Source organism: Acyrthosiphon pisum, chromosome A2 (assembly GCF_005508785.2).
Source record: "Acyrthosiphon pisum isolate AL4f chromosome A2, pea_aphid_22Mar2018_4r6ur, whole genome shotgun sequence".
NCBI classification, from domain to species: Eukaryota; Metazoa; Arthropoda; class Insecta; order Hemiptera; family Aphididae; genus Acyrthosiphon; species Acyrthosiphon pisum.
Window position 1 is genome coordinate 17,770,335 of NC_042495.1, and position 17,971 is coordinate 17,788,305.

Below are 17,971 nucleotides of genomic sequence, written 5' to 3' on the forward strand. Positions count from 1 at the left end.
AATTAATAAATAAAATATGTATTATTAATTAATGTTTATTTTTGAAATACCTAATTACAATAGTTCGATATACATATTATATTGTATTATGATGCGAAGATTACATTGGAATGTTGTCAATGGGTGACATAATATAATTAAGTAAATTAAATTTTTTATTTATTAATTTTATTTTAATACCTAGTATCATATGAGTTCAGAGAATAATTAGAGGGAGGGAGACTATGCGTAACTTTTGAGACTGCATGACCACTCCACTACTCCAGTATCCTTAGTCGAGCTTAAGTCTATAATCTATATCATATGTTCATTATCATATGAATTCTAAAACTTATAACAGACTAGGAAGGTATAACATAAATATCGCATACATACACAACTATATATAATATATAGGTATCTGGCTATAATTGAATAAGCAACTTTTCCGTTTTAAATGCTAAAAACGAAATAATATATTAAAAATAATGCCATTATGTTATAAATAATATCTTGGCCCATAGTAACGAGATTTGTTCATTAAAATTTAAGTTTTAAAATTAATTATGTACACGACCACAGGCGTCCGATCGAACCCATACCGGACGAATTTGGAATGAAACGCTGGTTGAATTAGATAGAACATCGGGGAATGTCCAGGAGTGGCGTCTAACTGGAATGGCGCCCATATAATATAATGAGACATACTGCACCGAGGACAAAGAGAGGACTAGGGGTGGACTGTCGGACCTGGACGCCACGAGGCCGATCCCGAAGGAATGTGGTCGGCCTCCTCTGCGGTGACTGGGCCGCGTTCTCGTTGGGTCGCGACGACGCCATATAGAGTATTGGTGTACTACAACGTAATATGCGGCCGATCAGTTGGAAGCGGAGGAAGAGGAGGATGCGAGCTCGACGGTGGAGATGGATAAAAAAAACTATGGCGTGTAGCGGCGGCACTTGGAGCAGCCGCAGAAGAGGATCGGGATCAGTGAGGACGAGTTTGGAGATCAGCCGCCGCCGGAGGACCACCGAAAACATAATGTCATGGAAATGCTGCCCGCGTACGGGAAACCTGCCCGCCCATGAGCGAGGACGGTGTTCGTTCTGCTGTGGTCGGGGTGGGTAAGCGGTCGGGCGAACGGGATTAGAAAGCCTGCTGCAGATGTCGAGGTGCGCGTGCCAGAGTTGCAGGTGTCGGGACCGGGAGATGGTGACAATAGAGTCAAAACTGAGGAAGAACAAACGGAGTAACGGTGAAACTGAACGGGGTAAGAAGAGACGTGGCAGTTTCGAGAGAAACGCGAAATATTTATATATCACAAATAAAGTCAGCAAATGCCCGTCACTTATATATCAACCTAACCCCATGACACCATACAGATAACACAACAACATATTATATTATAACGTAAGTTATAATCATGCAGTATAATTAAGAACTAAGAGTCTTACGACTTATTATAAGTTATAGTATGCCATATAACAATATGTCGAAAAATCGTGAAAATTGTTAATAATTTTCGTAAAATTACAATTTCAGCATACCTACGATTGACCGGCGAGCTTCCTAATGAAATGCTCGCCGGAATTCTCAAAGCCATCGTCATCAAACCATCTTACCCTTTTATCAGTTTTACCGTCACCTCCGAAAGTTCTTCCTCTTACTCATGTCGCCATCTCCAGGTCCGGCACGCACAGCACGCACGGCACTTCGATCTGCAGCCGGCAGCTTTCTAGTCCGAACTGCCCGGCCGGCCGCCTGCCGGACCCCAGAACGAACACTCGGGCCGGTTTCGCGGACGTGGGCAGCATTTCCGTGATGGTGGTCCTCGGGAAAAAGCTGATTTCCAGACTCCTCCTCTGCCTTGGTCCCGTGCAGGCTGCTGCCGCCGCTGCATGCCGTAGTAATCACCGTCGAGCACCAGAGCATCCTCCTCTCACTCCATCCAGAGAACTGCCGGCTTGGGTCGGCCGCTTGTTTAGTGCACCTCACGCCGTCGTCGCAGTCCGACGAGAACCCCCGCGGGGGTGGCTGGGTGGCCGCCAGGCGTCCTGGTCCGACAGTCCACCGAAAAATGTCCTCTCGTCGTCCTCAGTGCAGTATGTCCACAAGCCGGACATTCCCTGATAACCAAAACCAGCGTTTCTACTCGACGGTAATCGTCCGGTTAAAAAAAAAAATTTAGATTATAGTTATTATGTTATTTATGTTTTAAATTAATAAAGAAAAATGTATACTTTAATATCGATATTATTATTACTTTTTTTTTATTCATCACTTATAATAGGTATAGGTTATATACTTAAAACTAAAATAACTAATATGTCTATGTACACCGACACACCATTAATAATATTATAATATTATGTGTTTTGATTTTTTCCGAAAACGTCGACCTAGTCTGATTTATAACTCATGTTTTATAAAACATTTATTTAACCGGTCCTAGTCCTTGTATTGAAACAAATTAAAAGTATCTTAATCAGTGGTAATAGGTTAAGTAATCAACACTCGTATTATGCCAGTAAAAAATTGAAAATACGCTTCGCGACGGCGCAGTTTGATTATTAACAATATAATATTATTATAATATATACACAATAATAAATAATAGAATCGTATAATCTCCCTATTATATTATGTTAAATATTCTATACTAATAATATGATCTCGTTGATTTTTTTTTCCAGTTTACGTCCAAAGACCTGTATATTTTAATACCTAGTGTATTTACGTTACAAAGAAATGCCGTTAAAAATTGGACATTTGGAACCAAAAACTGTCGCACAAAATAGTACACATAAGCTACATTTTTGTTTAATCTAGTAGGTACTATATATATAAAAATCTAATGCTCTTAGTTAGTCTCGCTAAAACTCGAGAACGGCTGGACCGATTTAGATCATTTTTGTCTTAAATTATTTGTGGAAGTCCAGAGAAGTTTTAAAATGTGAGTGAGAATGAAAATGTTCAAAATTAATTTTTTAATATTAAATTTAAAGTTGCATGATGTATTTCGGATATTCCCGTAACCGACTGTGATAGTAGATTTCCAGCTACCTGTAACCTGACTTTTTTTGTGTGTGTTTTATCGTCAACAGCTTGTAGGTATGAATTGTTCCGAGAAGTAAAACTCGACAATTTATCTATGTTACAATCTATATATATTCCGAAATACTCAACCGATTTTGATATATTATGTCACTGGGATGTGCGAGATAAGTGTGCCATGTACGATATACGAATATGCATCGAGATGTATATACTACATAGTGTAGTATAAACATCTCGATGCGAATATGACCCATTATGTTTATCTGTTATGAATTATCAAATTGTTTTTAAGATGATCGTAATTACCAGGAAAAGGTTTTTACGAAAGAAAATGTTGTGAAAACCCACCGGAAAAGTAGGAAATCTGGATTTAAAAAATACAACATTGGCGTAACAGTGTATTATATATTGGTTACTTTTGGTTAATCGGGCATGTTTTTTGATTTGTATTATTATTTTTTGTCTATATATATAGCTGATCCCGTGCACTTCGTTACCCGTTAAATGTACAAACTGTATATGAATCAAACTTTGTTCAATGCGTTATTTAATATTCTGTGTCTAGATTTATCTTAACTTTTCTGTTGCCCAGGATAAAAATTCTGATTCACAGCAGTACATTATCAGGTAGGCAATCTACCTGCGGTAGATTGTGGACCCCTGCTGTTTGTACGTAAGTGTATGATTTAACATCTATAATCTAATTATATCATAGGTATACCAAGTTTGTCGTTTTTACTTAAATCCACCTACGATGGATTAATATAATCTATTAATACAAAAACCTAACCTAACCGTACTAAAATCTGATGAGTAAAAAAAAACAATTTAACCCTTTTTAAACGTGAAAAAAAATTTGTGTAAGTTAGACCTCTTATAAGTAAAATCAAAAAAAAAAAAAGTCGTAAACGTAACTTCTAATGCCATAGTCGCGTATGCCACGGAAAAAAATAATAAAAAATAACCACATAGAGTGTATGTTGCTACGTGTCTACTGTGTGATTATTATTGTGCACTTAAGAGGCTATAACTCCGGAATTACTTATAGCACAGCATACAAACTTAGATAATAGCCGATTCTCAGACATATATATTGATAAAATAATAATACTAATTAACAAACATGCCCGATTAACCAATAGCAATCAATATATAATACACTATTATTATTTTTATATTATTTTTTTTATATATATATAACCAATAGCAACCATTTATAAACAAATATTTCTACCGTAAATTATCAAAATCGCTGTTTGAGCACTTCTATTATTTTTTTCTGGACAACCCTTATCACTTAGGGGTATGAAAAATAGATGTTAGCCGATTGTCATAAAAAATTTCATAAAAATCGGTCAAGCCGTTTCGGAGGAGTATCGAGACTAACACTGTGACACGAGAATTTTATATATAAGGTATATAATATTATATAAATGAATGTTTGTGTGTAGATTAAACCTCTGGGAAGAAGACAGACTTATTTAGTAATGGTTAAATTTGGTTTTTTTTTATTCATCTGATATTAGTTGTTATGTTAGGTTAGTATTTTGTATTAATTGATTATATTAATCCACCATAGGTGGAATACGACAAACTTGGTAGAACTTTGATACTTAAGAGTTAAATCATACACCTACGTGCAAACAGCACTCGTCCGCGAAGACTATAATATTATTATTATAATTTGGTCCCTAGCCACCGTATATAATAATAATAATTAAAGTCATCCATCACTCGCCCGACGTGTGCTCTATGATTTCCGTCGTCAAAGTCGCGAGTAGTCTTCGCAGTGCAACGCTGCACCAGTCATACCGCCAGTGGTACCTCCGGTACAGCTAGCCAGTGTCGTTGTCACGTCGTCGTCGCTCTTGGACCGACGCAGCCGTGGCCCTTATTATTGGCCATATTAATGTATTAAATGCCGGGCTTACATTAAGCTGACGAAACAGCAACTTTCTGTCTTGCGACAATTCGGCGTCAAATCGGAGACAAAATAGAAATATTTCCTCGACCCAATGTTCGTGTTTCTGGAGACATTCCTGTGTCCGCCCAAAAGCGGTAAATATCAATGGGTTTCTGTTTTCAGAACCATAAGTTTATTTAGTGTAAACGGGTGTTGCGATATCCGACAAATAGTAATTTTTTATATATATTTTTTTCCAGAAAAAGTTGCATTTAAAAATATCATTGTTGGTATGAAATATAATAATATACTCGTAGGTACTTAACACTTTCAAGTACCCACGAATAATATTAGATTTTGAGTGGAACGTAAGAATGTATTGGTTTTCCAAATATGTCGGTCAGCAACATTTTTGAGATCAGCATCTTAACTGATAAAAAAGTGAACATAGTTGGTACTTTTGAGAGGTCAAAATTTAAAATTCCAAGTAGTATTAGAAAGCATCCAGAAAAACTACCGACAAGTTACGAAAAACTGCTAAATATGGGATTTTAATTTCTAACGCTTTGTTAGCAACGAATAAACAATAATAATATTATAAGGACTACGCTACGCACTCAGAATTATTTTTCATATACAACGGTTTATTATTGTATTCAAATATAACACATACATTACAACTACTCTACAGCAGAGTGTAAAAAAATATTTGTGGATACTTGAAACTTTTAAAGTATATCATAATTTATACACACAATAACATTTTCAAACTCAATGTCTTCGTCAGTAATTAATCCAACCAACAGTATTACTAGTAGTAGAAGAAATTGACATATACTTAATAATAATTTCTGTTCTTCAAATGAGATCATTCATTATTTTTGAATTATTTAGTAGATCATTTTTTGGAAAATGTTAATATTGGTACCTAATATATATTACAAACGTTCTTAAAAAAGTTGTAAAAACATTTTGAATAGATGTTTTATTGGATCTAGTGTTTTATGTTACACTAGAAAATTTTGAAAAATTGTAAATGTTGATGGATTATTATTAACTAATGAATACAGTAAATTTAAAATCATCATTGGCTCCATATCTTCCAACCTCATTATCGTGGATAATATGATCTCTGAACACAATAATAATGAAGTCAATAACTACTTGTTTGATTTTTGATTTTGATATGTTACTCATAGCTCCTATAACAGTGTTTACAAAATATAATAACGGCCTATATTTTAAAAATTGTTACTATACGGAAAAACAACAAGTCCCCTACTAGCGTGATTTTCTTTTTTAATTTGTATAGTTATTTTTATTTAGTCTGCATTGAACATTCACATGTAGGTATTTTATTGCAGCGTACATCATTAACAGTCAGGTCTTGAATAAATATGTCAAAATTCCTGACTATGATTTAATGATGTGTGCTCTAGTAAATAAATTAATACTTTTTTACACCACTGATATTATTTAAAAAAAAAAGTTTAACCAAATAACCTTTGTGCCGTGTACACATAGATAACAATATAATTTTACTATATGGCTGTGAATTTATTGACAAATAAAATGCTTTATTTTAGATTCTGAGCAAAGCGATGAATGTATTGTTTGTATTGTTTTTACAATGATGTGCGTTTTTTAAATTTTATTTTATTTTTTTTTTATTTCTTATTTTTATGTCTGTCATCTTCGTTTGGGGTAATAAAACTGCTTTGATATTCTTCAACAAGATTTTGTTAGATTTGAAAATAAATCTAGTTGTTGCATTGGAAAGGTCATTCCCAATAGTTTTCAAAAATGCAGGGAAAAACAAAATTAAAATTAAGAAAAAACGCTAATTATTAGCCAATATCAATTTTGGTAAGGACATAATATACATGCAATTTTTACTGAATGTTTAGATTAGCATTTTTCTATACATATTTTGACTTGTTTGGAGCTCCTTAGGGACAAATTAAGTTTCCGATATTTTTTGTTTTTTTTTCTATGAATATCATAATAAATTTATTCGTTGCGTCAGTCTATCTAAGATTTTAAAATGCAATACAAGATTCCGTCTAAGGTTATAAACAAATAATTATAAAAACTTGAAAATTGTATCATATGTGTATTTTATAAATTACATGAAAACATTTTCAAAATGTATTGACTCGTTTCGATTTTTTTTACGGACATTTTCAATTTTCAATTTTTTTAGTTTTTTTTCCATAAATTTCAATAAAATTTTATTTGTTGGGTCATAAAGAATGAAAATGTAATGCAAATATATATTGTTATAACAGCAGTTAAAAATACATTTGCACTAATTTGGTCAGAACAAATGTTCAGGTAGTAATATTGAGCAAACATTGAGCTTTGAGTGAAAAACATAAACAATTACAGAAAACTCATTACTTATAATAACTATGTACATAAATACATTTGGTTTATTTTATATTTCTATTATAATATTATTATCCAGAAAATAATAATATTGAAAAATCGACAATTCGATCAACATTAGGTAATTCGTCGTCATTTTATTATCAGATTTTTTGTCAGTTGTGCATAATATTATAATATAAAAAATATTGTTGGAGGAAAAATACAATGTTAATATATTTTATATTTTTATAAGAATTCTTTTTAATATATTCTAGTTATGTGCATTCAATTAGTTCAAGTATATTAATATTGATATATTTTGTACTTACTACTAAACCATGTGTATACTGCTACAGACTGTACTCTATACATATATTTTTTTAATTCTGTTGTGGGATATGAAACTATCTCCTGCTAGTAAAATTTTAAAATATGTGTAGGGTACCTAGTACTGAGCAATTTAGGTAGGTATGTAAGTGAATTATAGAGAGTATAATATACATACGAATATACAATATATTTAGTGTTTGAAAATGTAATGAAATTTAAAAAAAATGAAATATTTCAGTATTTTAATAAATTTTGTTTTATTTTTAAATAAAATATATGTATATTATATACCTACTGAATTCTTACATTAGAATTTAGAACACTGAACAATGTGTTAAAATAAAAAATAAATTGTGTTTTTTTTTATGTTAAAAATATTTCAATGTTTCATCCTTAAAAGTTAAAACACTATAGGTATATTGATATTATATGACATGGTGTCATTGCCCGGGACGAATCGCCACGATAAAATTATATTTATTACATATAATTATAATTATATTTTATTATTTATTATATTGTGTGAACGGCTATTATATATAGTATTGTAATTTGAAAATTAAAACTGTTACAATCAAATAAAATAAAAAACCGAAATACATAATTTTATTTTTTTTATTTAAGCCGCAACAACAATGATAATAACAACAACAACAATACTTTATAGTACGATTACATACAATTTTACCTGTTACATTAGGTTGTACAATTTCAGTTCATTTTATATACTTAAAAAAATGTTAGTATTGTCTGGATCTGGACTCGGTGCTTCATCAATAGTTTCTGTTATCCATAGTTGTATCCGAGGGCGCCAGGTAGGTAGTTTCATAAATCATAATATGGTTAAATGTTTTTGGTACATCTAGCCCTAGAACTGGTTTGGTTTCGGTTGTTCTGAAAATGTTTGTTTTGAATGACGCGTAGGTTGTTGTATACCTATTTGTTTGTGCTTCTATGTTTGCGACAACCAGTTTGTTAGGGAGAAAATGAATTTATTTTTTCGAGAAACCATCTCAACCGAGTAAAATGCTTTTTTTGTGAATTTTCACCATTTTAGATACCTATTTAGTAAAGATATTCATACTGGCCTGTATAATTTAGTTGATTTTAAATATTTAAAAATGTTTGTTGTTGTCTGGATCTGGACTCAGTGCTTCATCAATATTTTCTGCGATTTCAAGCTGGGCTCTAATGATACTGAAGTTTCAATTTCTGATATTTATCGGTGCAAAGAAACGGTATCGAGTAGTATCACAGGGCGCCAGATAGTATCATAATATGCTAAAATGATTTTGATATATCGAGGGAAACTAGCCCTAGAACTGGTTTGGTTTCGGTTGTTCTGAAAATTTTTGCTTTGAATGACGTGTAGGTTGTTGTATACTTGTATATGCTTCGATATTGGCGACAACCAGTTTGTTAGGGAGAACAAGAATTTATTTTATCGAGAAACCATCTCAACCGTATATCTGCAATGCTTTTTTCGAAAATCTTGAACATTGTATTTTTGTAATGATACTGGCCTATACAATTTAGTTAACTTATAAAAAAATTTTGTGTTGTCTGGATCTGGACTCAGACACGCAGTACTTCACTAATTTTTTTTGCAATTTCAAGTTGAGCTCTAATAATGCTACTGAAGTTTCAATTTGTGATGTGTATCGGTGCAAAGAAACAGTATCCAGTAGTATCAGAGGGCGCCAGGTAGTGTCATAATAATATGCTTAAATGCTTTTGGTGGGGCTTTTGGTATATCTGGTGAAACTATCCCTAGAACTGGTTTGGTTTGGGAGGTTTTTAAAATTTTCGTTTTGAATGACGTGATATTTTTGTATAATTGCTTGTGCTTCGATGTTTCCGACAACCAGTTTATTTGGGAGAAAATGAATTTATTTTATGGAGAACCCATCTAACCCAAGCAATGCTTTTTTCGAGAATTGATGTGATTAATTTTTATTTCCCGGGTTTTGGATTAGATATAACAATAGCGTGTTTCCAAGTCATTGGAATTTGTTCAGAAATAGACTAATTTCTAGAATAATTATTCGAAATAAGATAACAAGTAGGTACGAAAAATATAAATAAAATAATATAGTTATAAGTATACAAAAAAGATTAACATTAGATTGTGAAAAAGTTAAATAAAACATGAATGAGTAGAAAAATAATATCTTATACGTTGTAAAATATATTCTGCGTAATAACTATAATACTATACCTATGTTATCTAAAACTAAAAAATAAAAAAAGTTTAAAATAAAAAAAAACTAAGATAATAATAAGAAAAAATGATAAACATTAAGATTAATAAAAATTTAAATAAAACATGAATAATAGTAGGTAGAAAAATAATTACTTATAGATACGTTTTAAAATATAATAATAATAATAATATATAACTAATAATATGCTAACTAAAATTTAAAAATTGCAAAAAAGATGAAAAGCTCATATGAAAAATTATAGACTGTATGAAGTCAAATATATTAAGATATAACCCCCTAGTGGGGTCCCTCTAATAAGCCTCGGGGCCCGAGTGCACTGCACGTGTTAAAGAAAAATGTTTGTACTATCATTATAGGTATTCCCTCTCAAGCATTAAGTAAAATGTTTATACTTACGTACCATACCAGTACTTATCTTTACCATTGATATATTTTTGTGTTCCCAGTACTGCCCACTATGGGCGTGAAACTAGAAAATTTTTTTACCAGGAGCAGAGACCTGACATAACCATCTTTGCTCCTGGGACTTAGCTGATCGGTTATCTGGTTTTCCTGCACTCTTTAAGAGGCAACTCTGGTTTGTGTACTTCATTTTCGTCTTCAGGTAGGCTTGGTCTCCAGCCTCATATCGTATGTCCGTCTTCTAGTGTGATCTACCTGGACACCGGGGGTCGATCAATCCCCCGGTGGTGAGCCTTGTCCGCGACCGCTTATTCGTCCATCCCGAAGGGATGGCTTATTTCGCGGCTACCCTGTATATCTACAGGACGTTCCCCCATCCGCAACCCGGGGACGCGCCCGATGTCATGGCCATGCCAACGGGATTTCATCCGTATATAATAAGTAAATTTCGTTTTTGTCGTTGCATTTTTTAAATTGGGTTTGAAGAGATTTACCAATGATAGAAAAATCACAAATACCAAATAATTAAAATCATTAAATTATTTCATACAATTTAAATAGCTGTTATATCTACTAAACTAACTCAAGACAGTGCCGAAGCACCGTATAATGGCTTAAACAATATTATTGTTTAATTAATTAATGGTTTAAGGGTCAAGGTGCTAGTTTTTTAAATTGTCCACAATTCTATAAAATTTGAAAATTACATTTTATATTTTAGTTTCCACCTCATTTATGAGAATTGTAGAATTATCGGATTTTTATGACTATTTTTTTATCTGAAAATCGATCTCTGATTTTATATTTTATTTCAAATCATTGTATTAAAAAATATAAACATTTTTGATTTTAATAACACTATAATAAGACAAAAATGTCAATTTTTGACTTAGTCATTTATAGTCATACCATACGCTTAAGATATGTCATTGGGTTTATACACAAAAATAAATAAATAAACAAATAATAATAATAATAATAATCTATATTATAAAAGCGAAGTTGAAATCTTTGTGACGGGAATGCATCCCTTTATATTTTGTTTTTGTCGTTACATTTTTTCACATTGGGTTTGAAGAGATATTTTAATAATGACAGAAACATCACAAATATTAAACAATAATAATTAATAATCTTACAATTTAAATAGCTGTTATATCAACTCAAGTCGATACCGACGTACCGTGTAATGGTATAAATAGGTTCGTTATGTAGGTGATATTATGTTAAAATTAATCTAAATATATTGAAAATATGGCATTGGGTTTGTACATAAAAATAAATAAATAAATAAACAATAATATATATTTTAATACTGACGTAGGTACCTATACTATAGTTAGTTTTTTTATTTGAAATTTTAATATCCAATTTCGTAAATACTAAATACATTTGATTATTTGAACTTATGAACCTTATACTTAGGTACCTAAACAATATTTTGGCTATTTTTGTATTATAAACAACTTATAAGAAGTATATACCTTGTATTAAATCATCAAACTTTTTTACTCACAAATAAAATGTTATTATGCTAAATACCTATTTATTAAAAGCTCAAGAGTTATGTTAAAAATTTTATTTTTTCTTCTAATATACATTTTTGGTGAAAAATTAAGTCTACAATTATTTATTTTTATATAAAAGGTAAAAATATATTTAAAAACAATAATTTTAAAACTCATACTCGCTCCGACGAGATTCACATTTATCTATTGCTTATAATGTTTTCAATAATGTGGGTAGATATATATAGTATGAGGGATTACCGTAAGTCTTCTGCAAAAAGCACATTCATGATATTATGTTTATATCCTTCGTATTCGTCATGCCACATATAATACACTGATATTTCTCGTATACTAGTAGTTATTTCCAAACTAAAATTAATTCAAACAATTTTTAAATCACGTATTAGAAATAAATATATATACAAATTAATAATTATTGAACTATTATTGTAATAAAGTGGCACGAAAAAAAAACTATAATTTTGTACGAATAAAATGATCGCTGAGAAATACCGACTAAATCGTCAACAAAAATTCGCAATCAAACAAACATAATATATAGACATAGAATAAACATTACATGAAGTCTCCTGGACAACGAAAAAATCGCGTATGAGTGTTGTAGCCAGTCTATGTTATTTCTAAATATACATAATAATACAGTTAAATCTCTTTATAACGGACACCCTATAAGACGGAAATCTCCCTAGGATTAAAAATGATAACGGTCTCGAATAACCTATGTACCGTAGGTATGCAGGTACGTAGGTATGTTCTAGTCTCCCTATAACGGAAAACTCTTTATAACAGAAACAGTTATTGTTCCCAAGCGATTCCATTATAGACAGGTTTTACTGTATACCCCATATTATTAGATTTCAATAGTTTAGCTCAATTTCTAAAATTGCCACACTCTATAATTGAAACAATACCTGCACTGACGGGTCGTAATAAGTATTTTTTGGTAAACGTTAATTTTATTTATTTTTAGATTGTTTTTCAATGTCAACCGCTTATCTCTGATAAAAAAATGTATGTAGGTTAGTTGAAATTAAATTTTAAATTTGCCTTGGTACGAACCATATTTCTGAATGCTGCTTGGAATCTTTGAATATAAAACACATAACTCGAATAGCAAAATTATATTTATATTATTTTTATTATGATAAACAAAAAACTTAATTTTGATAAAATGTTTTATACTCTTTCATTATTTATTTTAAAGAAAATTTTAAATGCACACAACAATACAACATTGAGAGCTAATATACTGTAATGCCATAGGATAATTAATATAATTATCTACCTGCTGTAAAATATAATATATATTTTTTTTATTATTGATTTTGTGGCTACAGATACTGACTACAAAGATTGGTACCGAAGTTTATTTATTTAAACTGTTCTTGTATAATATTATAATTGTCGTAATACCCACCATGAAAACTTTTCTATTATAATGTTACGTAGGTATATTATATGTTACCGTCAATCTTGTAAATTAGGTAATAACGTAAATGCCTAGCTAATATCATTGTTTAGCGAAATTTAATAATACATATAAGATAAATTATAAATTTCTACTTAATATTATATAAATTAAAATTTAATGTAAGTACTGTGACACTTTGAAGGTACCTAGGTAATATACAACGTGTTAGTAGGCATGCATGTGTACAAATATTATAATTTAATTAATATAATTTTTAATTAATTATTATAACAAATAAGTTATCGTGATTTATATTGTATCCCAACTATATAGATGGCATATTATGTATCTGATAGATGGCTATCTTTTACCTAATGTACGATAACCATTATCCATATGTGGATAGAGTCGGAAAGTACGTATTATTATTAGTACCGATTGTATATAAATTAATATAAACCTTACAATGCAAGTCCGTTTCCAATTAAAATTATCAAATATATTTTTTAAATTTTTACATACATAACACGAGTTTACAAGTTGTAATAAGTAGGTACCTACCTAAGATTAGAGTTCACCTAACAACCAATTAACAATAGATTTTTGATTTAATATTTTTATATATTTGTCTTAGGTTTGAAAAAGCCCGAAAAAGTTATCGTCATTACCTAGGTCTAAATACATCATTGCCTGAAAATCATGGACATAATCGTTATTTCCTAGTCAATATCGTATACTGTCAAATTTGATCGGAAATATCGTTATTGATTAATCGTTAACATTAATTACCTAATTTACTTGTTTGCTGGTAACATATATATTTAATAATATAATTAAAAACTTAATGTTTGTAATCATTTAATTAATCCTATTTTTAAATCATAAACTTTCATATTGTATAAACTATTAATTTTGTCAAATACTTAAATGTATTTTTATTTATTTTATATTTCGTTAAAATTTGTATTTTTCGAAATTTGAAAATATATTAATTTTATTTTTACAGTGGTCTTCTTGGTGATCATAAATATTTTTTGTATCTGACATTGGCTATATTATGTATAGTGTATACCGATACAATTAAAATATGAAATAAACACTTTTTGGTGTTTATTGACTTTTAATTAAAAAATGTTCTAATATCTATGTTGATTAATATTGCAAACAGTATTATTGTTTGCACGAGATAAATATTTTGATTTTGTTATTTAGTATTATACTTCTTAGGTTAAGCACATAATATCAGGTGTTTATAGTATATTTTATAATAAATTAAATGTTTTGATTTAACTTGAAGAGGCCAGAGTGGCACAACAAAGATTCATTTACAAGAGTGGTGGGGAGGTGTATGAAGAAAAATTTACTACCTTGATACTACAACAAAAATTATGCAACTGTACAACTACACACTACGAATAATATTTTTTGTAATAGGTACCTACTGACTTACTAAAATCGTTATTTTTTCTTTCAATATCTAATTTAACTAAGTACGTAAACATTCGAAGTTAAGAAGCTTGAAAAAATAGTTAGGTATCAGTATATATTTTCGATATTGTTTATCTGTTATATGAACAGATTAAAGAACTTGTAAAATTATTAGGATCTTGTATTGAATTCTCATGCTATTTAATCGAAAATAAAATATTACTAAAATAAGTCAACTATTTGAAATGTTTATGAATATACCTAGGTCAAATGAGATCCAAAATACCTAATTTTAAAATTTTAAATAGTTTTTTTTTTCAAAAAATACATGTCTACAATTTTTATTCTTTATTTTTTTTGATATAAAAACTAAAAAATAGATTTAAAAAACCACAAATCATTGTAAAACCAATACATTCATCGTTCATATATGAAAGTCTAATTACTCTATTTTATTGGCTTTAACGATGATACTATGTGAATTAATTGTGAGAAATTACCTCCGATGATTGCACATTCATGATATCCAAAGTTGTAGCTAGTCGTCGTTGTACATCAATAATACCGTGGTTTCTCGTTCAAATTATTTTAAAATTGAGTTTTATATAAAAAATATATACACAAATTGAGTTGTTATAAATTGTCACTAAAATAACTTATTTTGTACTAGAAAATAATTCGTACGAAATTAAAACAATACTTAAGACGAAAATTCGAAATCGGAGCAACGTATAAACATGCTATTACATACCCATGGAATTTCTCCTGGACAACGAAAACAACGCATATTAGGTTTGTAGCCAATTCATTTTATTTCCTAAAGAATATATTAATATGCATAAGTTTTTTTTTTATTATCTATTATTATTTATACTCAACTGCTAGGTCATTGAAGTTTCTAAAATTTACATTACAATAATTATAGTTTTATACAAAATATTTTAAATATGATACATTAATGGTTTAAATTATTATAATTACTTATGTGATATAATCAATTTCGATCTACATCGTCTCCTTGAGGAGTTGAATAAAAAACCGATTTCATCCCTGGGTTGGGTATTAATATTTCACATAGATTGTAGGGGAATAGTGGGGATCATAAGTCTATCTCTTTAATCATTCTGGAGGATTTGGGTTAGTAAGTGTTAGTACTTAACATACGTCTTCATAGAAAATGTGTTCGATTTCTTAATTTTTTACAGTTTTTAATTTCAACAATATGATTACACGTATCTAGTTGTGGGTAAACATTAATTATTTTAAGAGTTCAACTTTTAAAAATTATTTTTAATACCTGGTGCTCTACTTTAGTGGTAATACAAATACGTAGTGTTAAATAGTTAATAGTTGGATTTAAATTTAAAAGCATTTTCCACGTTAATCTCAATAACAACCTCCCAAAAACGAATCTGGCGAGCAACAACTAACAAATGGCAGACTTTGTACATATTCAAGTATTATAAAATCAATGCTAATGACGAATATTTTTGAATTCTCCAGAGGTCATTCTTACAGACAACATACCAACAAATTTGATTATTTCATTTTGTCCGAAAAATTATATTTTTATGGGGCAAATGTAAATGTTCATTTTTTTGAAAAATTGTAGGTAAGTACATTAAACTTTCAATTATGACATTGTCATTACCGGAAGTTAAGAACTTAGAACGCAGTTAATAACTGAAAAAACGGTCTTACACAATAACTGACGACTAGTATGTATTATTTATTTTGGATCTATAAACATTTAATTTAATACAATGTTAATAATTTAGATATACATGTGTCGTATTGTAATTGTATTTATTAATTATTTTGATATTACGTAAAAATTTAACAATTTGAAATTTATAATTTAATGCAATATAAATAATATTTAAATAGATTATAATGTACAAAATGTATTATAATGTATTATTGTGTATACTGTGTATACTGTGTAGTATTTATCATTATTTTGAAAATTATTACTTTTTTCTGATTTGTCTTAAGACTTAAACGATTTTAAACGATATCTGACGGCAACGTTGCATGCAAAATGGGCGCATTTGGGCTATAAATCAGGGTGTTAAGTTTTTTATTTTGGGCGCAAATGGGCTACAGCCTACCTGGCTTGGTACGCAATTAGTGTGCACCGCCGTAGAGATAGGATGCAATGACGACTTTTGCAGCATGATTTCCCCTTTGATCTTATTTAATGCTATATTATCTTAATTTAATTTTGATTTTCTTTTTTGCGTTTTTAGCCATTTTTAGCTATAAATGCATTTTATTAGGTAGGTACAAGCCGTGAGCTAATCAGTATTGACGGCTTTTGCAATTTTTCCCCCTTTGATCCTATTTAATGCTATATCTTAACTTAAAAATTCGTTTCGTGCTCCCCTGCTTCAGAATGTAGTACATAATTTAATTTGATTTTTTCCTTTTTTAGCCATTTTAGCTATAAATGCATTGTATTGTTTTTAACATCATTTTATTCATATTATAGGCCATTTATTGTTATAGTTTTTGCACAATGTATAGGTATTTTTCTCAAATTTTAGAGCTGCGGGTTTTTTTTTTTCATTTCTATTTTACTTTTTAATTTATTTTTTATTTTTACTGTGAAATTAAACTTAAAATTTAAATGTCTATTAGTTTTACAATTTATATTTTAAATTACCCTGACACCCATTATCTCACTCATATCTCTAATAATAATAATAATTTTTAAATTCAATTTTTTTAGAATCATTTTGTGTGATGTTTAGGTCATAAACATTCCATGTCTATTAATCAGTAGTCACAAATTTTCGTGCGACGAGATTTTAATTAAATCAACTATATAATAGGTATCTATAGGTGGCATATATTTAAGGTATCCCCATGCGCACAACTATGAAAATATATAAATTTGTTTTCAAAAATGTAACAAATAATAAATATTGAATTTTGTACAAGTGTCTATTATTTGTTATTTTTTTATTATAATAATGATTTAAAGTTTCAATAAGAGATGACAACTAACAGTTAGGGGATGAAGATTTAGGGATTGGAGTAAACTTAGCTGCTCGCCGTCGATATTTGGTTTTTAATTATCTAAGCAATAGATATCGCGTTACATTTTTTTCCAATATAGTAACAATTATTTTAAGTAGTATAAAGTCGTAAAATTTACGAACCTGCAATGGCACCAGAACCCCGTGCCATGGCGTCACTTGTAACACAAGTTTTTTACAGTTGAATATCTTTCGTGAACAAATCGGATTTCAATTTATACAGAAAAACAACAAACACGAACATGTTCGCCTTTATCACAATATGCATTATATTCAAATAATTTACTTAGCC

The 17,971-nt window shown here is 29.8% G+C and overlaps 1 protein-coding gene and 1 long non-coding RNA gene across 3 annotated transcripts in view; one reads left to right on the forward strand and one right to left on the reverse strand.

Annotated features, from left to right (window-relative positions):
- Positions 1-2,211, forward strand: part of LOC115034270 — a 12,639-nt gene extending 10,428 nt beyond the window's left edge. For both annotated transcript variants that reach the window (XR_003839625.1, XM_029490606.1), the window contains one exon: positions 1,523-2,211. Coding sequence is in view for 1 of the 2 variants with exons in the window: in XM_029490606.1 (XP_029346466.1) it covers positions 1,553-2,110 (558 nt within the window). In the remaining variant the exon portion in view is untranslated. The remainder of the gene's footprint in view (positions 1-1,522) is intronic.
- The window catches only part of LOC103307712, a 300,213-nt gene that overhangs the window by 64,444 nt on the left and 217,798 nt on the right, over positions 1-17,971 (reverse strand). The gene's annotated exons all lie outside the window — the stretch shown is intronic.